At 41.7% G+C, this 25,286-nt stretch overlaps 2 protein-coding genes across 3 annotated transcripts in view; one reads left to right on the top strand and one right to left on the bottom strand.

The window, feature by feature from the left end:
- Positions 1-10,561, top strand: part of DCBLD1 (discoidin, CUB and LCCL domain containing 1) — a 48,124-nt gene extending 37,563 nt beyond the window's left edge. Inside the window, 7 exon segments of the mRNA XM_068407855.1 lie at positions 381-511; positions 2,321-2,468; positions 2,559-2,675; positions 4,175-4,265; positions 5,306-5,355; positions 6,930-7,049; positions 9,554-10,561. Coding sequence (XP_068263956.1) covers positions 381-511; positions 2,321-2,468; positions 2,559-2,675; positions 4,175-4,265; positions 5,306-5,355; positions 6,930-7,049; positions 9,554-10,071 — 1,175 coding nt within the window. The 3' untranslated portion in view covers positions 10,072-10,561.
- An 11,498-nt stretch (positions 10,562-22,059) lies between these two features.
- The window catches only part of GOPC (golgi associated PDZ and coiled-coil motif containing), a 31,232-nt gene continuing 28,005 nt past the window's right edge, over positions 22,060-25,286 (bottom strand). For both annotated transcript variants that reach the window (XM_068399316.1, XM_068399326.1), the window contains one exon: positions 22,060-24,970. In XM_068399316.1, the coding sequence (XP_068255417.1) occupies positions 24,852-24,970 (119 nt within the window). In that variant the 3' untranslated portion in view covers positions 22,060-24,851. The remainder of the gene's footprint in view (positions 24,971-25,286) is intronic.

Below are 25,286 nucleotides of genomic sequence, written 5' to 3'. Positions count from 1 at the left end.
GTCATAGCCTTTCAAGTAATAGCCCAGGTGAAAGAAATTCCTGTTTCCAACTCCTGGTTTAGTTGTAAAAATGTAAATGACAGTTGCTGCTAAAGATGTAAAGACTGATGATACGGACCATAATATCAAAAAGCAATTACCATTTCTGGAGTCATTAATTCGGGCTCTGTTAAAATTCCATTGCTCTAAATTCACAATTTCAAACTGATTTCCATTCTTCACCCAACTTTTAAATTCAATTCCAACATAGTTTGAAAAATAAATTAAGACTTTGAAGGCAAAGTTCTCAAAATTCTTTTGGCTTCTGTGTTTGCATTTGAAAATGTTCCTTTAAAACAGACACCTAACAAATGAAAATGTATTTTGCATTTTGCTAAAAGGGATTAAGACCACTGGTTCTGGATCCACGACACTGAATTTCAACTTTTACGTAAAGACATTTACAATGAACTACAAAAATAACAACTCAAAATGGAGAACGTACAAAGGGATTCTGAGCAATGAAGAAAAGGTAAGGACAAGTGGAAGGATAGGAAAACACAGAGCAATAATGTGTATGCTGCATTGACATTGAAGGGCAGGCTTTCACTGTCAAGAAAGATTAGGGGTTTCAGACTTGTCTAGACTTGGGTTATCTTCCCCAGTGTAATTTATAGCCATGGAGCAGATAGTGAGCTTGTCGAAACAAGGAAGTTATCCAGGGCTTGCTGAAGTTGTGAGACACACACAGGGAGGCATGTGTATGTGCGTATCCTTCTTTTAATAAAAAACACGGTGTAATTAAAGCTGTACATCAGGCTGTCTGGGCAAGTCTTTAGCCCAGCTCAGCGCTTGCCCGTGCTAGGAATGCTGTACCAGTGCAGAAGCATTGGTCAGTACAGCACCAGCAGAGCTGAGATTCAGCTTCAGATACGCTGGGATGGTCAACCCACCCCATCCACAAGCAAAACAACCAACTTGGGTGGAAGCACAGCGCTGCTGGCAGAGCTGTGCCTGTGGACCCAGCTTCTGCTTGGGCTGTGTTACGGCTGTGTTACGGTCACCAGGAACTGCACCCTCCCCATCCCTCACAACTCTTCTGACACAAGTCTGTGGGCACAGCCTACGTCTGTTAGGAACTAATGTAACTGAACGTAAAGTAAATGCTCTTACACCAAAATACCTGTCCACACAACAGCTTTCACAGACTCTGAGTGACTTTAACAATGAACAGATAAAAGCAGTGCAACTAGTTCCTGCAGACAAAGGATGTGCTGCAGAGGTTTGTCTGATAACATTTTCCCCTGAAAACCTCATGTTTCCTTTCAAACACAAAAAAACTCCCAAAGACCCCCTCCCATCCACAGTGTTCAAAGTCAGACTTTTACATGTCATTTCTGAGGGAGCTCAGCTTGCCTCAGGATAAGGCTCTACCTGGTCCTCAGTCCTTAAAAACTTGGTAGAGCTGTAGAGAGGTTTCCTACTAGCTCTGATTTTCCTAGCTTGTATGGCAAGGAATTTCGCTGCACAACGTTAACTGGTTTAATATCTTTTAAATGTTAAACTGAGGGGGTGTTGGCCCAAAAAGTGACAAATCAACCTAGTAGTGGCTGAACTGCGAAGCCTAGCTATTTAAAATCTGCAGGTTTGCAGCTTTCCACCATGACTTGTTATATACAAATAATCTTATGAAAATCTTACATATGATCTTAGTTTCAGCTAAAGTGCGTGACAAAACCTGTCCCATCAGAAACCCATGTGGCCTGGCATTTTATTTTCCCTATCTCATCAGGCTTTTCAGTTTTCCTAGCTCATGCTGAAGCATCTCCAAGACCTAATTTTGCAAGGACTACTGTTCTGCACACGGGCTGAGCTGATTTTGGGAAATACTGTATAAGTGCAGGGAAAAGGAGACACAACTAAGACTCACTCTTCAAGATGATACAGAAAACTGACCATTTTATTAAAATGTCTAGAAATATTTCACTTCAGTTCTTTCTTTTTACATTTTTATCCCCTGTTGCCCAAGGAAAGGTGCTGCAGTGCTACTAAATAAAAAATGATAGCATTATACCAGCATACATTAACTAGAAATTACACAGAATTGAAACAGAGTGATAATCTTTCTTCTCCGAGCTAACAGAAAAATGTGATCATCTGTCAGAACTAAAAAGATTATTTCTTTCCAGAACTCTCAATTCAAAAAATCTTGTGGCTGCATCCCAGATTATCAATATATTAGTTTTAGGATAATGAAAATCTTTGAAGTTGGATGTCAGGAGCACTTTGAAGAAAGAGACACTTAAAACAGTGCAATCAACGTGCTTACATTTCGTTGCAGGTATTCCAAGGCAACTCCAACTCTGGTGACATAGTACGCAATAACTTCATCCCTCCGATAGTGGCCCGTTACGTGCGAATTATCCCTCAAACTTGGAACCAAAGAATAGCATTGAAGCTCGAGCTGATGGGTTGTCGAATAATGCAAGGTATGGGGTAAGCGGTGCTCCCCAGGCATGGTGCCTCCCAAGCCCCCCTGTGCTACCACAATGCCGCTGATGCCCCCTTCTCTTTTGCAGCTAATAGTTCATTTACGCATTCCATGTGGCAGAAACCAAGTCAGAGCACAGAAACCTCCCTTGGAAAAGACGACAGGACCGTTACGGAGCCCATCCCATCAGAAGAAACTAACTTGGGTAACACTATCTAGCGCTGCATTTTCTCTAGGATGCATCATGTCTTCAGCCCAGCTTGAGTGAACTTCAAACTTTCTCACAAATCAAAACACTTATTTTCCCTTCAGATGTTATTAAAGGTTAATGACAGAGAGAAGAGGGAGGAGCATAGGTTCTTTTTGTCTTAAGGCATAGAGAGAGATTGAAAGCCTTAGTTTTGCTTGATGTGTGAAACATCAGGCTTCAGTTTCCCTGTCATACTGGTTTATTTGCCATGCTTGGTCGGTGGCTCAAGGGACTATACTGAGCACTCAGCAGCATTGTTTGGAGGAGCTCTTCCTCGCCCTCATCCTATATTTTATAATTTTTGTGATACATGAGGCAGTAGTCTCACAAAAATGTTACCTTCTCTCTACACAACCCTGACTCCTCCCAGAGCAGGTCCCCAGCCATAAGCAACATACAGTAGTGCATGGTTGGGTAATTAAACACTTTTTCATAATGCCTGTGTTCACGGGGGGCTCAGCAAACCTTACTTCTTCCCAAATATGCAATCTTCATCCTTTAATGTTGTGGAGCTAATTTCTTAGATCTTAAAAAGCAAGGAAACAAAATTTGTTGCTTATACTGACTGTTTGGTGGACCCATAGCCAGGCAGGAATTACCAGGCCCACCACACCAAACACCGCTACCCATTAGGTAGCTGATAGTTGTAGGAATATCTCTGTAAAAAAAATGGTTGTAAGAAGCAATCACTGTAAGAAAAAAAAAGCTCTTCTGAAAACGCATTGCTCTTGCCAAGAGCAAACTCAGTTCATCTGTGCAGTGGTGTGGGTAAATTGTATCCATGTTCACTGAAAATGAAATCTACTGAGATTTCATCTGCTAAATTGTAAATACCCTGGGGACACATGTACTACCTTATTCTCACAGCCTGGTAAGTGTCTGTAGGAATAGCGAAAGGCACACTCCTGACACAAGAGCCACCCCACTGCTAATTTCCAAATCCCTGCTCTAAACCATGTTGTGTTGGAATTTAACAGCGGCTAAACAGGTTTTTCCCTAGCTCCACTCCTGGAAATCTTTTAACTGTTTTGACTGAAATGTTTCAACCAGTTCAGCATGAGCCAGGTACTCAGCATGTAAAATTGCAGCTTCATTTGACAGTTTTATAAGCAACTGAAAGCAGAGTTGCTGTAAGTGGCTTTTTAAAAGTTACCTAGTGTGTAATAAGAAAGAACTGCTCTTTGTAAGGGTGCATATAGATATTAAGCCAAGTGTCAGCCTTGAGAAAGTATATTTAACTGTCTCATCTCAACACTGTTCCACATAGGTACATGGCAACCAAGCACAGCTGAGGACCAGTCTTGCAGTTTTATAAATTTATATTTTCATGCTCTCTTGCAAGGAGTGTTCCTGCAAGATTATCTGCTTTTTGCTGTATTCTCTGTAGTAAAAATTATTAGCCTCAGAGTAATTTGCCTTTTTAATTTTATCTTTTTTTTTTCCCCCTCATGCAGGCTTAAAGCTTACAGCTATAGTTGTCCCCGTCCTCATCGTGCTGTGTCTGTTCCTGTTCTCTGGAATTTGTATCTGCACAGCCCTAAGAAAGTAAGATACTGTCTTCTGTCGTAGGAGGCATTTGTGGTTACCTAGCTAGCACGTCCAACTACATGCCCTCTTCCAGAGCCTCTTCTCCAGGGAGCTGGAAACTGATACTGTTTGGCAGTCTTCCTTTTAAGTAGAACTCATGTCATGTCTTTGTAAATTGTATTTCTCAGTGTATGTCTCCCCTAGTCAGTGGAGGGGACGAAGGTGAAGGAGGTCAGAACTGCACACCCCAATTGACAGACCAATGTAGGCTGTTCTCTTCAGCCTACATACACCCACAAATACTAAGGTGTAAAGCAACTGAAGACAGAATAGTTTCCACACCAAAGCAAGCAAAAATTCAGTGAAGGAAGGATTTGAGCTATCTACCTGGATCATTTTCTTTCATTTCCCTCCTGTTGTGTTTCTGCTTATCAGTCCCTTAAGTTAGAGCTCTTAACCTAGTGGGCTGAAAGGAGACCCCAGCTGTAAGGAGTTGCAGGCATACACTGGTAAGCAGCTAAAACTAAGCCACTTCATTTCACAAGTCAGAGGAGTGGAAAAAGCCCTGCTACCGGTGGTTCCTGCTAGATGTCCATTCATGTGAACCTGCCCTTGCATGAGGAGCAGGGAAATGCTTCCGTCAGCAGATGGGGATTGGGAAATATAAGCAATGCTTTGGTGATATTGCTTCATCACTAGTGGTATCCAGCTCTACCCTGGCTTCCCACTAAATCCATAAACTAGCCAAAGAATTCAGAAGAGCAGACCCAAGACATAACCTGGAGTGACAAATACAGACATGGACACATGAAATCAGTGAGTGCCAGACGCAAGAAATTTGAACACCAGCACTCACAACTTGCATACAGATGGGGAAAAACAAAATGTCAAAACCCTGGGTTGCATGCCTCATGTTCTAGTAAACACCAGCCTCCAGGAACTCAAAGTGAAGCGTTGTCCTCAGCCGCTGAACACAAAGGCTCTCTCTGCTGGGGCTAAGGCATGAAGCTGAAATGCTGTGAGTGCAGATGTTTATAAATGCTTTCCTCTCCTCACAGGCGAGAAGCCAAAGGACTTTCTTACGGATTATCCGGTGCTCAGAAATCAGGTTAGTGGAGAATCATGCACTTTGTCCTGCCCTGTCCATTGGGCCAACGGGAAGGGGTTTATGCAACTAAGCATGAAATGCTTATGAAATGGCATCCACATTTCGTCATTCAAATTCACCTCTTCATACAAGGGAAACGGCAAACGATAGTCCCACTTGTGTCATCCTAGCACAGTGCCTTGAGAAACAATGCAATTTGGTTTCTATGACAGAAAGGCAATTAGCAAAAGATCGATTATACAAAGCACATAAATTAGATGTAACAGTGCTCCCAGGTGCCCTCCCTTTCCTTCCCTCCTCCAAAATACCTATTTTGCAGAAAATTGTTGCTTTCCTTTTCCCCACAGCAGAGGCGATTGCCTTTCTCCAAGAGAGCAAGGGGTAATAATTTTTTTATGGCTTTAATACTTCCATCTCACTGCCCTCCCGGGTTGGGACTATATTTATAAAGCCTAACAATACTGAATTGTACTTCATGTGTGAAATCTGAATAGGGGATTGGCTTGAGGACTGCTTTCGGAGATGCCTGCAAAACCCCGGTGAAGTATATTCTTTGTCTTGCTCAATAACGCTTTCTAGAGTGGGGAGTCCCGTCAGCTTGGAAGTTGGGGTTTAGATGTTTTTCCTTTAATTTTTTCATTTATTCTTTTTTCTTTTCATTTATTCAGAATATCCTTCTGAATCTCAGCTTTCCATAAAAAAAGAAACCACTAAGCAATTCATGTGTCTCTTGACAAGTGCCTTGCAATAGTTCAGCTCTGAAATTTCATCCCTCAGCAGGTGCTGACGTCAGTGAAAAGAATGCTGTTACCCATTGCAGCTTGCCCTCATTAGAGAATTAATTTGTACTTAACATCATATTTGCTAATAGGATTTTTCAAGGTCACATCATAATCCTTTCTCACTTGCTAATGAGGACAAATCCCAAGAAACTGGACATAGCCTCTTACCTAGTCAGTTCATTTGTTGAGTGTGTGCTTCATAAATCAAGCTCCTAAGCCCTTGTAAACCAGGCTTGGGACTGAAAAAGCTGGGATCGGAACCCAGCTCTCTGCAGACCTCCTGTCACAGGCTCCAGGCAAGTGCCTGACGCTGAGGATTTTTCCTTTTCTGTCTCATAAGGATGTTGTGAGAACAAATTAATTGATGAGTGAGGGTGCTCAGATATCAAGGAAATGGAAGCCATATTAGTCTACTGAAAAAAAAGAAATTTTAAGCTTTGTTTTGCCACATAAGCAATGGCAAAACATGTAACTGATTTAAAGTTGGTATTTTACTGATGTACTTTGCTAAGGCATCAGTGCAGGCACCTACAGAGTTTGAGCCCTTCTTGCCAAGAAAATCCTCTATAAAGTTTCATTTTCACTGGGAAATCCCAGTTGATGATTCACTTTTCCCCTTTCACTCTCCAAATTTAGGGGGCTTTTTTTACAAGCCCGTTTTAGTCTTGCTTTTTAACTAATTCAATATATTGACAGCAAAGAGTACACTAAAAATTAAACTTTCTGATAAGTCTTCTGATTGTAAGCATTTAACTTGCTGATAAGCCTTCTATTTTTGTTTCTATGCTATAGGTTTTTGGAAACAAATCAAGCAGCCCTTCACCAGACATCAGTCAACTGAATTCACCATCAGCTATAACAACGAGAAGGAGACACCACAAAAACTAGATCTGGTCACCAGTGACATGGCAGGTAACAACTGCTCCCCCTGCGATGCCTTCATTTTGCTCTGCATGCAGAGCAGGTAACAGGGAGTGGGACGGACCAGCAGTATTACAAGCTCCAGCTCTCACACAAGCTGAGGCCCAGGAACAGATTTATCTATGTTCATCCCAGATGTATAGTTAAGCAGCTAACTGTATCAGTGGAAAAAAAAAACCACACTATTTTGGAAATTTTTTCTTGGAGTTTTCAGGAAAGATTTCCTGACTCTGAAATAGTTACAGCTGAAGGTAACCATGGAAGGCAGTCAGGCATGGATGCAGTGCAAGAATGTGCCTCAGATAGGATAGTTAGGCTTTGCTGACTAATTTTCATGTTTCTATTTAAACACAAATGCCTCTGGAAATGGAACAAAATATAATGGCCCTTGTTGCTGAGCAAATAGAAGAATTGCTTAGTTGGTTTGCAGTCGTATTTCATGCCCAGCTGGAAGTTGTGCTGAGATCTCTGTGCAGCTTTCCTGGTGCCTGAACTATTTTGGAGACGAGGGCCCCTGGAGTGGAAGCAGATAGATGAGAGAGAAGGAAAAAACCAACCATAGTGCTGCTCTCTTGTGCGACCTTGGCTCCAGGTCACTGTTTGGATAGAGCAAATCCCCGCATCAGTACCATTTGCATCCCAAAGGGACGGTTTTTCAATTCATCCTCTTAGCACATCTTATCTTTGCTTAGTTTAGTCTTTGTGGAAAGGCTAGTGAGACCAGCCATTTTATGGGATCAGTGATCAGCAATCTTCCAGAAAGATTAATTTGCTGTTTCCAGCCTCCAGACCTTAGTAATTCCTTAGAATTTCTCCAATGCGTTTGGCAGAGAAATACATTTAAAACACAAATGGATGGTTGCTGTAATTCCATATGGTGCTACCCTGCATATCTTTCAAAGACGGTTTCAATCCTTTAGAGAAACTTTCAATATAAATATGCAGAGACCTATAAAGCAGTTTTATTTCATGACAGAAAGGGAGTGAATAAAGGTTGCTCACAAATCGTGGTTACATGGCTCCCCCAGCCGTGTCTGGGGAGCCTCTGCTCTCTCCATCCTCCCCTCCTGCCGTGTGTGGGAAGCCTTAACCCTCAGTCTGGCCAGGCAGCTCCCCAGCCTTAGCATTTCACCTATAGTCTCCTTAAAAATAAGAAACATGAAATAAAAAAGTGAATGGAGCCCAGAAACATCCATTCAAAAATTTAATTGCAGAAGGTGTGCAGCATACATAGGGGTTAATGTGCTACACGAAAATCCCGCCCTTCAAATCCCCAGCTGCCTGTTGGTTCTCAAAGGCAGCCGGGAGCGAGTCGAGATGCTTCATCCTGAGCGAGGGAGATTGCCGGGGATGGCGGCAGCGCCGCCGGGAAGAGCTGCACCACTTACTTAGTGAAATATCATAACACCTTCACCCTACATGCTGAAGTTTGGGCAGCAGCCAGGAACTGCCAAAAAGATTCACGGGACATATGGGATCGAATTTGACGCTCATGTCAGATGAACCACGATGCCAGCACAGAAACTGAGCTAACTTCTTCGCGCCTGCGTCAAACCATGATACTTTATCAGTGTCATTTACTAGAGCTGTTCAGGCCACCATATGTATCCGTAAGAGATGATTGTCACTAGCACCAAAGCAAGGAAGTTAGAATGATGAATTTTACTGGATTTTTTTAAAACCTTTTTAGTCCAGATCTTTCTTACACGGCAGCCTGGCGTCGGCCTCGACTAGAGGTGCAAATGCGCGCTTCTTGAGGCTGCATCTCCTCCATCTCACTCGTGCTCCTGCTTCAGGCCGTTTGCCCATCTCCAGCTCTGTCCCTCCCATCCCTCTTGACCAGGGTGACCGCCTGGTTCCTCCAGCAGTGCCGGTCCCGCTTCTCCTCCCACGGCTCGTCCCCCCTCACATGCCTGCAGCAGTGCTGAGCCGGCTTAGCACGTTTCACACTTCCCTTGACTTTCTTGGCTGCCGTTCCGCCTAACTTCATCCTTCTTGTCAGTCAGCTACTGTGAGGTGCCTTTTAAATAAACGAGCTCAACCAAGTGCTGGCTTAAGAATCCTCTGGGCATTTTAAGAAAGTGGGACACTGGTTTTGGAGAGCTGCTCATTTATGTATCTTCATGCAACGTCCTATGTCCAGTTCATTGCTAATATTTTGTTGACTTCTCTCTTTTTTTAGGGCTTTTGAGTACAGTCCAGAAATGACATTGATTTATTTGGGTGGGTAGGTGGGGAAAGGGAGGGAGGGAGGGAGTAGGAAAAGGGGTGGCATATTGGAGCTCCTCTGTGGAAGAGCTTCTGCCACGTTCTGCAATGCTTACTTGCTGAAGGAGGTTACAGGCTGGGGCAAGGCTTCCTCACATCCCTGATAACCACAGGTTTGATACAATAACCGAGTCATTTTTCAACATAAAATACTTATAAATGCATAAGTATTGAATACATAAAATAATCCATCTGTGTCTTATTGAGCCGTTCATGCTTCCTTTTAGATTATCAGCAGCCTCTCATGATCGGGACTGGGACGGTAACACGGAAAGGATCTACTTTTAGACCCATGGACACTGAAGACGAGGGAAGAAGGGGGAGTTCAGAGTTCGAAAATCACTATCACTGTCCGCACAGAGCTAACCGGCACGAATACGCTCTGCCCCTGACCAGCCAAGAGCCCGAATACGCCACCCCCATCATAGAGCGGCACATAGCAAGAGAAAATAATTTCCCCTCTGAAAACGGCTACAACGTACCTGTTGTCTCATCCCAGAAACAATCCCTTTCTGCCGGCAGCTTCTCGAGTTCGTGTAAGACCGATACCAAGAACGGAGACTATCAGACACCCCAGAGTGTCATAAACTACGACAAACCCAAAGTTAACGGTGTTCTGACCTCCGTGAGCTACAGCACGGACTACCAGAAACCTCAGCCCAATGCCCTCGGGAGCGAGGGTTACTCAACGCCCAGGGACTGCCTAAAACCAATAAGCCAGACAGCAATGACAGCTCTCTTGTGATCTGCCGAGCAGGAGAGACGCGACGCACAGGAAGCGAAAACAGAGTTTGGAGGGACTCTGCTGCGGGAGGCAGAAGGCAAACAAGCCCTGTGTACATAATATTGCAGTCGTGCTGGGTTCTCACATCTGAAGAAAGCATATGCTGTTTATCAATGTTTATCGCAAGAGAGATGTTATCAGTGAAGACTGTACATCTTAACATGTAACTGATCTCAATGCTCCATTTGCAATGTGTGCAATTTGTACATAGCTTTTATTTAAGGAGAATTTCTTAGGTTTCCTTTTCACCTGGGGGATTGAAAGGATTGAAGAAATGCCTATTTAAGAAAAACAAGCCGCCTTCTCTGTCTTTATTTTACCTGCTGTTGTACTGGCAGCTGTAAATGGTGTATCTTATGATTGTGGTGATTCATCTCCTTTCCTATGATAACTGAAGATAGGGCATCACTGTAGTTCTTACTGGGAGGGTAGAAAAAGTAAAACTACTTGAAGCATAACGTGCACAAGAGAAGGCAGCTGAGCATTTAAATACTGTGCTCAAACCCACCTTCCCAGCTGGTTTTTTTAGCAGCGATTCTTACGTGCTTGCATTTGATCTAGCATATGAGCTGAGCCTGTCTAACTTGCTATTCATGTTAGAAACATAGAAACATGATATTCATGTTAGAAACAGGTAGAAAGGCTGAAACCAGTTTTGGGTTGAAGCCATGGTGATTACTCAGCAACAGGAAAAAAAACCCAAACAAACAACAAACTCAACACCTGTCAATCTGTTTTTTTTTCAGGAAGTGTGTGTGGAACCAAAATGTGAATTTACAGCTGAGAATTAAATCCTGTTCAAGCCCTAGCTGTTGCTTTTTGCTGCTAAACTATCAGGAAATTTGTTCCTTAGCACAAAGCAGCAAACTTCCTGAACTCTTCATTGCTCCACTAGGTATTTTTATCTTACGAACATTTCTATTTGAAATATTTCTACTAAGTAAAACACAGTGTGCGTATGGTTTACTGTTGCAGTTAAATTTGCAAGACAGCAGATCGAACAGTTGTTTTCAAATACTTTTGCAGCTAATGTTACCCTTAATTCTGTTTTTGGACAAACTTGAAAAGGCATGGGGATGGGTGCAACGTGTTGCACGGTGGCTGGCTCCTCTTTCATTAGAGGCATCGTTGAAGTGAAACAGCTTCTGGTAGTGACTGGGACCGTCCACTGCCCTTCTACCTGCAGTGCTTGGAGTCTTACTTTGGATTCAAAAGCTTGTCCTAAAATGTCAAGAAGCGATATACTTCTGGGAAGGAAGAATGGTGCTATCTTTAAAGCACAAGGTTGGGAAATGAGGCCAGTAACACCTGAGCTCTGGGGAAGTTGCTATCTGAAGGCCCTCTGTTTCCTTGCATGTAAACTGGGGATAATTTGCAAAGGATGGGACAAAGATTTGTGGTCTGTTTGCAAAGTGCTTTCAGATCCTTGGATGGAAAGTGCTGCCAGAGCACAGACTCGTTGCAGTGATACTACTCACAAATATTGCTAAACTCTAGCCATAGCTGACGTTAAGGCAAGCTCTTAGTTGGTCCTTTGCATACGCTTGTTTTGTGGTCTCAGTGGTGCCTTTCCCTCCCACTGCCACACCGCACCATGCATGCAATTCCCGTGCAAAGAAGAAAGAGTCAAGGTAACCTCATCACCTTCCTGTGTTTGCTGTCAATACAGTTTCTGTGAAATGTCTTAACACACCTCAGGTCCTGAAGTGAAACAGCAGCAGCCTATTTGTAAGATGGTGGTGTTTTCCTTCTGTTGTTTACATGTCTGTGTAAATAAAGAACACTTGTATTTGTAAATCAGTCACACAGGCCTGCTACTTAACTCGGTGACTCGATCATCGCTGCACACCCACTCTCCTCGCATATCCCGCAGGGTGAGAAAGAAGCGTTCCTTACGCCCTGCAAAAGTGCCAGTTGCGCGGCTGCAATTCACAGCCCCAGTGTGACAGCCTAAAAAAAGACTGTCTCCGTGCCCCATTTAGCCTGGCTTTTCTGTCCATAAGCTCTAGAGAAGAAGCGCCCACGAACAAACTTCTGCGCCCAGCCCCGCCGCTGGGTGCATATAATTGAGGAAAGGATGAGGATGCCCTCCTGATGAGCCTGAAAGCAATACTCCGCCCACACAGATAATTAGCCCAACTTGTCACTTTACAAACAAGCAGAGTTCAGCAATCAGGGCTACTCCGCACCTAATGAGGCACCAAGATAATGCAGCAGTGCAAGGGGACCAGGCAGCAGATGACACGGCTCGTACTATAATAATCTTTTTGCATGCCTCTGCCACGTGCTTTGCACATCTGCAGCATGCTACAAGTGTCAAAAGGTTTTTGGTAGCACATGCCCCTTTCTGCTGCCATTAAAACCCATCTCAACATAGCTGGTTTAGACTAATAAAAAGTTGGGTCTCAATTTGCACCTTGCTTTCATCCCCACTCCCCCAAAAAAGTCTGCAAAACTACAAAAAGATGGCTTAAAATAAATCCCCAAACATCTTCATCCTCCCTGTGTTATGGTGGCTTGGTGCTGATGGGGATGGAAGCAGCACAGCAGCTCTATAGTCGCTCACAGTTCCCGGTCACTGCTGTGGTGCTTCATGGTTCACATCTGAGTGACTGCTGAGGGTGACTAACATAAAAAGCCTTGGACTTCTCCACCTCAGCCTGGGAAATACAGTTTTTAGTGACCCTAGCAGCGGAACTTCCTACCTGTGTAGCCTATCCTGTTGGTGGTGGAGATACTAAATCCTGGTGTAGGAAGGAAAGGGGACTGCCTGAATCTTCCCAGTGGTAGTGGCTCATCCTCATGTTCCTCCTCTGAATGGCTTCTCACATACTGGTATATCAAACTCCAACTCATCTGCATCAGCCTGTTCTCACCATCAAAACCGGTTGCAGGTATAACACAGGCAGCCTTATCAAACATCACACATTTAAACATCTTCCTTCCACAATGAAGATTGAAGTATGCCCCATTTTGAAACATTTACACACTTGGAAGGGCTGCATTAGCTCTGGGTCTCTGCAATGTCTCTAGAGCTTGTGTGAGAGCAGAGTCTGACCTTCTGGTCAATGGAGACTTTCAATAGCATTTCCGTACTGAACTTCTTTCCTGAGCAGGCACTCCCAGTAGGCTGGAACCATAAAACCAAGCCAGAGTTCACAAGAAGGTTAAATATTAACTGATCAGAACACTAAGGGCCTGCCTGTCCCAGCTGCAGCTGATGGCAAGCCTCTGGCTTTGCCAGGAGCAGGGTCACACACTGTAACTGCACACGTCTCCAACCAAGGGAACTGAAGAAGGCTCCTGAGGTAAGAAAGTGTAAAAGGTGATGTACGCTACCTACAACTGAAAACCAGAAACACCACAGCAAAAATACAAATGTTCTTTGCTCTCCCCTCCTTAGACTGGGAAATAGATTGCAAATTTTATTTCTTCTGTCAAGTACCTTTCCAACACTCAATACAAAAGCTTTTCTTTTTTTCCTGTCAAGTGTAATTCTAAATAGTACTTCCCTATTTCTTTTAGTTTCTAGAGTTTTAACACCACTAACTACCTTAGTACCTACCAGAATCTTTATGTCCAACAGGCAATAGATTAAAATTAGTCCTTGACTTGCAGATTGGAACTAGGATTTCCCCAGCTCCACAGATGTCCCACTCACTCACTTATAGCACCATCTGCTCTCTTTTACTGTCTTACTCTGGCACTCGGCCTCACCTCCCTCTCCAGACACCATCCATGGGATGGGTTCAACCAGCTCAGCAGCCGGCTGGCTACAGCAGTCTCTGCATAGATGGGGGAAGGCAGGAAAAGCACGGAGGCCAACGTGCATCCCCTGTGTCTGGTGAGTATTGTAACCACTGAGCTAACATGGCAGCGGTCACAGCAGTGCTTCTAGCACCTGTGTGTTTTAAAGGGAGGGATCCCTGCTTCATTCTTTAGAAAAAAAAAAACAACCCATGAGGTTGGATTCCAGACGTTAGAAGGAGGTTGTGAATCCCATGGCTTGTCTGCATCACTGGTGCAGCTAAACCCTGGAAGACTGAGTTTTTAATGCAAACTTTCTTCAGATTTTTCCCACCGACTGCCGTTTGGCAGTTCTCCACTTCATGGGCAGAATTTAGTGGAGCCCGTCAGAGGCACAAAATATTCCCTAGTCAGGATGGGAATGTCAGGCCATAGGTCCCTTTACAGGAGCAGACTCCTAACTGTGCTTAACTGTTTGCTGTATCACTATCCTTAAAACACATAGGATTTGTTTTTCCATGGTGCTGGAGACTCCTATCCCATGCAGCCACATGGCAAGGATTGCTGCACCCTCCCCGGCGCCACTCCATCACTGCCAGACTCTCTGGACACATTACCAGAAGCTGAGCTGCTCCAGGACTCATCCATTGCACTGGAGGAAAATGGCCTGGTGGCCATGCAGAACATTAGAGAAGGCACCAGAGGCCTTTCAGTGCTCGGGTGGTCTAACCTGCATCTGCAACACAGAGCAAACCTACACCTGCTGTGGAATGAGAGAAGTATTAAGAGAAACCCCCAGGTCAGCTCTGTTGTCACATCCCCAGTAAGCCCCAATTCTGTATCCATATAATACAGGTAGCAATTTCTGCTATCATCTGGCATGAGGACTCACTCACTCACTCACTATTTCTGAGGAATCCAAAAACCACAGCAAGGAAGCACTATTGCCATAACAAATTACACTGTTTACACTAAGGTACACTAACGTCCTTTGACCTTAAAACAGTAATGTTGCATTTCAGCGACACCTTCAAAAATGTGCATATAAATTCACCACTGAGGTAGTTAATAAAAACTAAATGAAGAGCGATTATTTGTCTGTGTCCTGTCTTTTGCCAAAGGCAATGCAAACAGTAATGTTTCTCTGGGGCATTCTAATTCAGTTCAGGAGGGCAAGTAACAAAAAGCAAAAAAAAGGAACAGGAGTTTTGTGACCTCTAATAAAGGAGTCAGTGGTCTCACAGAAGTCCTGTGGGGTCAGGCACCCACTGGAAAGTAACCTCATAGAAATCCATCAGCATTCTGTTCACTCTCTCCAAAACCAGGTTAGATTTGCTCAGCAAGTGTGTGTCTTAAGGGCTCCCCTAGCCTGTCACCAGTCCAGACCCTAGGAATGACAAGGTTATGTTGTTACATTCCTTTTTTCCTTACTATTTTCCATAACAAAAATTCTATATTGCCCTTTTATTTCCAATGTCAGCTATGATGTAAGCTTGTACTGACCTCCAGCCTCTGCTGCAATAGTTCAGTATGGGGTAAATGAAAGCAGAATTTATTGTTTCATTTGAAACTCATCAGTGTTGTTGATACCTATCCTGCCATAGCTGCGTGGGGTTAACAAGACTAACAACATTATGAAGAAGTAGCAGCAATGCCTATGAATTATTGAAGATTCAGTAAGTTTCAAGGAACATGCTTATTTAAAGGGAAGGTGCCATTTCTGCATGATCACTTTCAAACTTAAAATAGAAACCTCTCCTGAGGGCTTCTTTTTTTGAAGCCCCCTGGTACAGTCCTACCATCCATCAAGGACATGCGGGAAAGGGTCAGATAAAGTATTTCTAAACTAGATAAAGACAAGAAGGAAGACATCCTTAGTTGGGGAAAACTCGTGTTACCCATGATAAGCAGGACGCCTAGCATCTGACTTTCTGTGCTATCTCTTTTTATAGTCTGAACATGAGAATTTGGAGGCTTTTTCTTTCAAACTTCACCGCATTTGTTTAGGCTTGGCCTCACATTATGTGTCTGCAAGTCCTGAAAACATTTGCCTTCTACAGTATGCAAAGGTTATTCGGTAACCTCTTGTCCTGGGCTGAGTTAATTCATTATTTATTCAGACACTCACAACACAGCTACTGAGCTGCCATGTGACATCAAAGAGATTATCATCCTGTTTATTTTTATACAGTCACAGGTATTAAAAAGAGAAATCCAGGAAGGAGACAACTTGATTAAGTTAAAGCACAACATCATTTTTCAGCATAGCAAAAAATATAAGCCAATATATATGACGTAGTACTGTCAGGCTTTTGTGTCCTGATTAATCAACCTGAACTGACCTCAGGAATCCATAATTTTGACTAGACACAAAATTTTTAACAGACCCTACTGGAAAAGCTCCCTTAATGATCTGCATTATCTGCTCACCTGAAGAGGAACAGTGTCCCTGAATACCCAGCATTTCCTCCTATGAGTCTGAGTTCTACTAGAAGGTAGACGAAAAAGTAATGCCAAAATTCTAGGCTTAAAAAAAACACCAAGAACAATTTAATACAAACAATACAGAAACATAAAGCAATGGCTGAAACCTGACCCGTGACAGGGAGCTTATCAGGAGTCCTCCTCCATGAGAAGTGGCAGATAGCAGAGAAGATGGTGATGCTTGCCATAAAAGAAAGGGAGAAAAGACAGCAGAAAGACAGTAAGTTACACTAGCCACCACCCAGCCTCTGGGCTGAACGATTTAATGCCTTGAGCATGTACTAGAAACTTCAGCCTTTACAAACTTATTGTATACATCTTAATTTCTGTGGCCCAGGCAACCATTTCACAGATGGGCAAACTGAGACACACAGATATGCTGCCACTTGTCCAGAGCTGTAGCAACAAATCAAGTCCACCCAAGAATGAAAACACCAATCGCAAACCTGCGAAACGTCCTCAGTCATGCAGGGAGGGAAGACAGGGGTGATAAAGAGTAAGACAAGCTAGCATATCTCACTTGAAGAGGCAGCTTTTCTTCACATCTATGGCTAAGCTTTTTATCCTCAAGTGACACCATCTGTTCTGACAGGCAGTTTTACAAAATTTGAGTAAGGTGGGGGACCTGGATAAAGCATGCCTGTTATATGGAAATGCCAGAGTCATATGTGGACATGGAAAGGTTGTGGACAGCTCATGCAACTTCTCTTCCACAGATATCCAAGCATGTTCAGCATCTTGTCATAAAAGGCAGTACAAGTCTTTTCTGATACCCCACCACACAAAGTGAGTCATGCTTTTGGTAACAACGCTGCAATAACTTTTCTACTATTTTACAAATGCCTGGCAGATGGCATTCCTAGAAGATATCCCTTTAGGGTATTTCATTTATATAGGTAACTTTTTGACAGATGAAGTCACACTCCATCTCCCCCCACTTATAGTACAATCACATCACTGTATACAGACCAGCATCAAGGACAAACATCTGTATACAAGTGTATACTTCTGTATACAAGTACCTGACAGGAGGTTGTAGCGAGGTGGGTGTCAGTCTCTTCTCCCAGGTAACAAGCGATAGGACAAGAGGAAACGGCCTCAAGTAGCGCCAGGGGAGGTTTAGATTGGATATCTGGAAAAATTTCTTCACTGAAAGGGTTGTCAAGCATTGGAACAGGTTGCCCAGGGAAGTGGTGGAGTCACCATCCCTGGAGGTATTTAGAAGACCAGTAGATGTGGTGCTTTCTCTTTCCTCTGACTGACAAGCTTCTGTCTGAAACTAGACTAGAGCAAAATGTAAGCAGCAGCTCCCTTTTTCACTTCTCACCACAGTATGACAGGACCGTGGGCAGCCTTTGTTCCAGCAAAGATCCCAGGAATGTGACAAAGCTGGTTGCATATCATGATTGAAGGGCACTGGCAAAGTGCAGGCAGGAGAGTTTACAAACCTACCTGATAACTCATTTCATGTGTTATCGGTGCATTTGGTCACTTCTTTTGGAAAGACTTAATCCACCCACAGAGATAAAAAATTTCACTGCTTGTAAGAGAGCAGAGCACTCATTTTTAAACTAATTGATGAGGATATTTAAGCATTCTTTAACAATTCATAAATCCATTAAATTATAATTGTGTGTATGTGTTCATACGTGCTTGTACATATGCTACACAGACATAGAGGACAATTTTTACCATAAGATGTGTCACCTGCAAAGTACTTGTTACAGGATGCGAACTAGACTGGATGTTTGTTATCTTAAGAATACAAGTTACTAGAAAGAGTTCTAACAAATAAAGTTTTTTCTATTTTTTTCAATAAAAAAAAAAAAAAACCACCACAAAACAACAGGTTCTATTTCTCAAAGTCCGGTTAACGCTGAAGATCTGAGGGAAGCTGCTGCCCCCTTTTGGCACTAAATACAAATGCAAATACTTAGCACTAAAACCTTTAGGATTCTGACCACGAATTGCAATTACTAAGTAATAGACAAGTTTTGATTTTGAAAATAGCATAAAACTGAGACAGCTCAAAATACACTCGCCTGTTTAACCAGACGACTCAAGACAACCACGTTAACTGACTATAATACATAGCGTTCTTGCTAATATAGAAATGTCCATGTCCTTCATTTTAACACAAAATCAGTTTCAAAGCTAGTAATACGTGACCTGGATTTAGAATAATCACCTTAGGAGCACAATAGATCTCAGATTTGAAAAATTTCTGCTAGCTCTTCTTACAACACCCCACATCTGTTGTAAATTAGCAGAATATCTGAACTGCCACAGTGAACAAAAAGGAAAATCAAATAAATAGGAAATTGTGCAGTAACACTCACTTGATAGCTATACAAAAATCACCATTTATCATATATAAAAGTCCATTCCTCAGTTCCAAGCCCAAAGCTGCCAACGCTCAGCAGCTGAGGTGCGTATCCACTGAAGGGTTTAAGTCGTAGCGCCCATTGGGAATCCATTCCCAAAGAACCATAAATAACCATGTAAATTGTAAATGAAACCGGGGAAAATTGGTGCCTTTGTGGCTGTAACCCAAAGGCTCTGATCTTATAAGAGGATCAGCACGTGCAACCCACAGCACCCTTCTTCATCCACCCTTAGCCGAAGAAGGGTCAACAGAGGCAAACTCACCACAGGTTGTTCCAACAGGGAGTGAACCAGGACATCACATTTCTTGTCAGAAAGAAAAGCATTCAGGGCAAGGGTGTTTCCAGCAGTGTAAGCCCAGTGGACCAAATACATAACTACTCCGGTTCAGCAGCTTGATCGTTAATGCTTCCCATTCCCCTAAAGAAATTGCTAACAAACATAAACACTTGGACAACAGCAAATAAAAGATCATTAGAAAAAAATATTTTTGTGCCATTCTGTTTTATTCCATTTTACAGAAGTAATAGCTGGGCAAATATTTAGACAGTTAATAGGAAAATTAAGATTTAATCAACAGGACTTATGGAGATTTACAGATATATTCATTAACAATTTGAAGACTTTCAATTTAACAGAAAAGTTACCAGATGTCTCCCAAGCACCCTGACTTCCAGCGTCTATGGGTAATCAAAACATGTCCGTGAACGCCTGTACTTTTGCTTTGCTTGTTTTCACATTTTTCAAGCCTCCTGTTTGAGACCCAGCCATTGAAAACCCGACAGCAGAGAGCCGACAGCCCCACAACTGACAGAGGGGACGCTGGGGAGATGTCTCAGGCTGCAGTTCAGAGGAGCAGTGCTTTTCATTTCAGAAAGGAAATTTGAAGAAACACAGAGCGCCAAGAACTCAATGAGGGAAATGTGATCGTCTTCTCCAGTAGGAAGTTACAAAGGAAAAACAGCACCATTTTAACCAGTTTTCCTACACTATTTTTTAGGGATCAATGCATACCTCTCACGGGGGGCTGGAAGAGCATCCTCCTGCAGAGCCTTTGAAGCACTGGCAGCTCTGATGCCTCCTCGGTACAGCTGGCAAAGACAAGTCTCCACACGCTAGGCAGAAGGCTGACAAAGACACACCAAATAATTTTGACAGTTGATTGAATTAAACACTTGTGAAGTGTGTGGAAAATTTACCCAAGTGACTTGAGTTTTCCCTTAAAAAGAGAAAACCCTCAAAAACTATTGCTTGGCCTTACTCAGCCATTTGGCCTAGAAGCCCTGTTTGTGTCCTGCGCAGTACAGGTGTGGGTGTCAGGAGCAGGTATCAAAGGACGTCTGTGGCAGGGGTACACCAGGCAAACACAGATAAGGCAAGGCTACTCTGAAGCACATGAAGCAACAACTGCCTCGGTAAGAAAAAAAAAAAATCTTAAAAAATAGTATTTTTCTTTCAAAGCCAGCACAATGTTTGCCACTTCTCAACTCCCGGGTTCCCCTCCAACTGTGAAACTTCTACAGTTTCTAAAGAATTGGAAATCACGTCATATTGGAAAAGACACACTCCGGGCAAAAGGCAAGCTCGAAATATTGTAGGTAATTTTTTTTTCAGGTCATTGAGCTGAGGTTTTAACCAGCAAAAATGGACTTCATACACTTATCCTGAGTCAGGACATGTTTCTCTTTCTTTTCTGTCAAGTGTAGATCTCTGGAAAAAAATGCAGAGGACTACTCAGGACTACTCAGTGACTGCAGTCACTGGGAGCAGCCTCCGAGGTCCTTCAGTCGGGCACTGCAACACAAAGAAATTTTGAATGATCTTCCTTGACCCCAGCTGACATAATTTTTTTTTCCTCCTCTTTCCATCCATTTCCATCTTCATTCATAGCTGCCTCTAACCCTCTGCTTGTTTTATGACAGCTCAAATAAGTGTAAGTTTTCTCTTGTTTGCCTCTTCCTTCCATCTGTTGAAGTCACCCATCTCTAAACCCTTCTAAAAATTTTATAGAGCTAAAAAATAAATACTTGGAGTTCTAGCCCTGACCAATTGTGCATTATACATCTTTTCATCCAACATGACTCAGCCTTGTCTACTGAGACAGTTCCTGCCCTCACAGCCTTGTACTCTCTACTTACACACTCTCAATAAATCCTTAAGTACTATCATAATTATACTACTACCCCAGTTACCACACCATTACCTTTCATTTGAGCTCTCTGTTTATCCAGATGAACTTGATTCTTTAGGGCAGGTGACCACTCAAGTATAGGTGAGAGATGATTTTTGAAAAAATATAATTTAAAGCATGAAACAGACACTTAATCTGAACAAAAAGGCTTTAATATTAGGACTAAAAATTTTATCTCGAAAAGAAGTGTTTCGTAACTTCAGTGAAAAAAACAGAATATACCTATTATTGCTAATGCATGGAAAACAAACAAACAAACAAAAAGACAGAAAAAAGAAAAAAGGCAGTTCCCACAATTTTACTCAAATGACTTAATCCTTTGTCAAGTTTGGGTCTTTATAGCTCTTAGCCAAATGCTTCAGAATATTTATGGTATTATTACACAGGCAGACTCTGCAAATATTTCTTTTCTTTTATTGAAAAACATTCAGTAGAAAATGCATCTCAAATAGTGAAATTTGAGACATGTCCTATAACTCTATCTTTTTAAAAACGTAATTTGCTATTATCCATTGCTGGCCAAGACTAGATTAGTGTCAATCTTCATGTTACATAGCTTTGGTTTTCCTCATATTAGCTTTTTGGACAGGTATGGACTACATGCTTAACAGAAAAAGATCACACACAGGGTTAGGTGTCTGTATTTTATATCTAAAACAGAAGAAAATTAAATACCAGTCTGAATTAGGTGCAGAAATCACTGCAATGCAGAAGAGTATTTATTTACAGGCTAATAAAAATATATTGTATTCAGGTTAACTAGATGCATACATTTGCTGGAAAATGTTCTATCTGCTACAGAAATGAGAGTAATCCATGATGTAATAATGTTTGGACAGATACAATAAATACCTGAATTTTGTTTGATACAACTGTGGATTAACATATATGAGACGGATACGAACCCTCTTCACTGCCAAGAATATACTTCTACAAAGGAAATACTACACCCAGCCTTGGATCAGAGTTAAATTTATTGCCATAAAACACTTTCCTTAACTTACATGCTTTTAATTAACATTGGTCCCAGACGCCAACAAACACTGTCCACCTTTAGCTTAGAATACAATTGTCTCACTGAAGATTTTTTTTAATAGGCGAAGAATTACCTACTCAAAAAAAAAAAAAAAAAAATCACAAAATTCTCTTCAGAATATTATTTTATTTTTTTTAAGTAAAAATATATATACACACAAGTAAACCACTTTACACTTTAAAAAATAAAAATGAAGCCTGAATACTGAATTTCCTCAGAAATTCTTCGAAGTCTAATTCATTCAACCTCTGGGAATCAGCAGGACTGAGTCTTCCAGTTACTGACAAAGGGGAGAATACACATTTGTCTATTGAATCTGGAAACCCCAACTTGCGAAACTTTTCTCAGTTTAAATATGAATCTCTAAGCACCTCAGTATGACTACAATAAACCAGTATGTTAAATCAGCTGGTAGGAAGTACAGAGTACATGGAGACAGACTGTAGTGTCTGAGCAAAATCCTCCCATTCAGGGCTTTCTAAACACAGATTATAAAAAACTGCAGGGAAGGAACCTTATTTGTCTACTCCTAGTCATTTTCCTCAGCAATCCTGTTGATCTCATATATAGGTCAAAAATAGACAAGGTAAGAGCAGAGAAGGGGTCCAGCAGCTTCCAGAAGACGAAGAAAAGAGCACAGCATTCATGAGAAACTGGCAGACAAGGAATGTTGTGAAAATAACTCTAGAAACATTCTTACACTTCAGGCTAAAACTGATAAGCATTAAGTGGAAAATAAGGCGTGACAAGAAGTGTAAGGAAGAACAAATAAATTAAAAATTTCACCTTTCCCTTAAATAAAGGGAAACTGTACAGGCAAATTTAATGCCTTTTTTAAAAGTTACTAGACTAGTTGGACAAGCCTCATTTCTTACAACTGCAGCAAGATAATGATTTTCAAAGACAAGAAGATCACTACTTGGCTTTGAACTATCCTCTCTGACAGAGAGGACATTGAGTGTCCAGGCCACAGACAGTTTCAGAGTGCACTCTGCTTGAGTAACTGTGGGAAAAACACAAATCTGGACGCAAAGTTATGGCAGCAGATTTATGTGCTAACATGCAGCCAATGTGTCCTCAAGTTTCTGAAGCTTCAGAAAAAGAAACATGCCTGGGGACCTGTTTCTTCTTCACACAGCTTTATTTTTAAATACCAGTTTCTGTTTGGTGAAAACTGTACAGCTTTGACTATTTTAAAAACCTTCAACAGTGTGCTGTATGACAACTGTTATAAAAAATGAACCAAGTAACGTTATTCCACTGAGTAAGTGGAACTCATGCGTGCACACACACACAAAACAATCATGTAAATAGCAACGTTAAGGGATTTATAAATAACAAATCTTTGAATAAAGTATATACATTTTAGGCTTTTTCTATAAACATATATATATAGTGCTCCTAGGAGAGACAAGTAACTGTGTTCTACATCACAATTTAGAACATAAGAACAGTTGATGTTACTCTAAAGGCCTTTGAGGTTTTTCCTTATGTATGTACATCCCACACAGTAACACTTGCAAAGATGTCTTTTCACATTAGTTCCTTTCTCAATGTATAAAAACTTATCTTTTCACATTACAGTTCAACAGCCTGCAGAGCAGTGAACAGGAAAGCCAGCACTGCATGCTGAAATAATAAATGCGCTTACAACGTAGAGCTTTGCATGTAGAGCATGCTGCACTTCACCAAAAGATCTACAAATGGAGTATGAGAAACTGGCCAAGAAACCATCCTCAACATTCCCATTTGCAGCCATGCCGTGGGCCTTTAGATGTACACCAATGAAAAGCTATTTTAAGATACACTGCTCTTACAAAAGGAGTAACATTGTGTTTCAACAGTAAGATGATTATAGGTTAATATGACTGCCATAACATAACACAGATAGGGCCAGACACTCTGTGATTCTGAGCACCTCCTGTGAAGTACTGTGCACTCAACTTTCACTTCTTTAAAGATTATTTGAATGTGAAATGAATATGTTCAGTACCCATTAAAAGCACTCAGCATTTCATAAGGTCAAGCTAATGATGACCAACTCAAACCACCCCGTATTAGCAGTAACTGTATCCATTCGAGAATGAATGCTAAATTGATGATGCTCAGAAAAAAAAATACCAAGGGGCCCACAAACTGTGAGTATTTTTTAAACTAATTTTGCTTTTAAAACCCCATAATACTCTGTTTAAATACTTTTGGAGCAAGTTTCAATGGAACAATTGGCAATGAATTCATTAAAACAACAATGCCAAAAATCTCACTCATAAAATGACCATGTGCTGAAGGATCATGATGAGCCAACTCCACTGTCCCATTGGGTTTTGATGGTCTTTGCTCAAATGAAAGTTCTGGTTTTGCTATTCTGAGAAAAAAAATGCTTTCTTTTAAAAGTTACAGTTAAAAAATCCTAAGTACAAAACTCATGGATGCAATGGTACAATTCCCCTCCCATCCTTCCAGAGTTAAAGTTTGTTTCGCATCAAACTGAACACCAGTTGTCCCTTTAAAATATCAAAGGGTCAAAATGAAGCTGGCCACATCTTATTCGACTTCCCTGGGGACATCAATGAGACTAAAAGTTGAATGTATTGAGGTTATCCTTTTTAGAAATCCCATGCTTTGGTGCTTATTATTAAAATAAAATTCATTTCACATGCCACGCATTAGGTAACTACTGTGTGTCACGTAAAAGACCGTTTTCCACATTTAGAATTGCTCACAATGAAGCCCTGAGGTAACCGCCTTTTTTCCAGGCAACAGTAATACAGTTCCCTTTGACATTTAATCATCCTTTTACAACCTACACTAGTATATGCAACTTGGAGCAGTCAATATTGATTATCAATTGTTCCCAAAGATGGGATCTGTCCAGTTGATTTTTTTGTTTGTTTGTTTTCAGGATAAAGACTCAGCAGAACGGGCTAATTTGGGTGCAGTATCTTCTAATGGAGCTTCAACTGAATTCCCCAGGTCTCCATTTTCATGTGCATCAATACTTGGTTTCTTATCAAACACTGCAAGTTAAAAAGAAATTTTACTTAAGGAAGAGAAGCAATCTTGGGAAGGACAGATCAGTGAGCCTTACTGCAGAACCCGGAGAGTTTGCTGAAACGACTAAAATAAGAGCTAACAGGCTTTTAGCAGAATGTAGTATGACAGGAAAACAGGAACTGTTTCTATACCTCTCTGATCTAAAAAAATTATCTGAAGAAGTCAACAACAAAGTGTTAAGGGGAATTAACCAGTCCTAGACCAGAGTCAAGAAAAGATATGAATAAATTTGAATTTCAACTTTTGGGAAAAGGCGGTCATGAAAAAACCCCACAAATT

The sequence above is a fragment of the Nyctibius grandis genome, chromosome 1 (genome assembly GCF_013368605.1).
Source record: "Nyctibius grandis isolate bNycGra1 chromosome 1, bNycGra1.pri, whole genome shotgun sequence".
Classification (NCBI taxonomy): domain Eukaryota; kingdom Metazoa; phylum Chordata; class Aves; order Nyctibiiformes; family Nyctibiidae; genus Nyctibius; species Nyctibius grandis.
The sequence above is the reverse complement of the archived record's forward strand: the minus strand, read 5'-3'. Positions and strand labels throughout refer to the sequence as shown.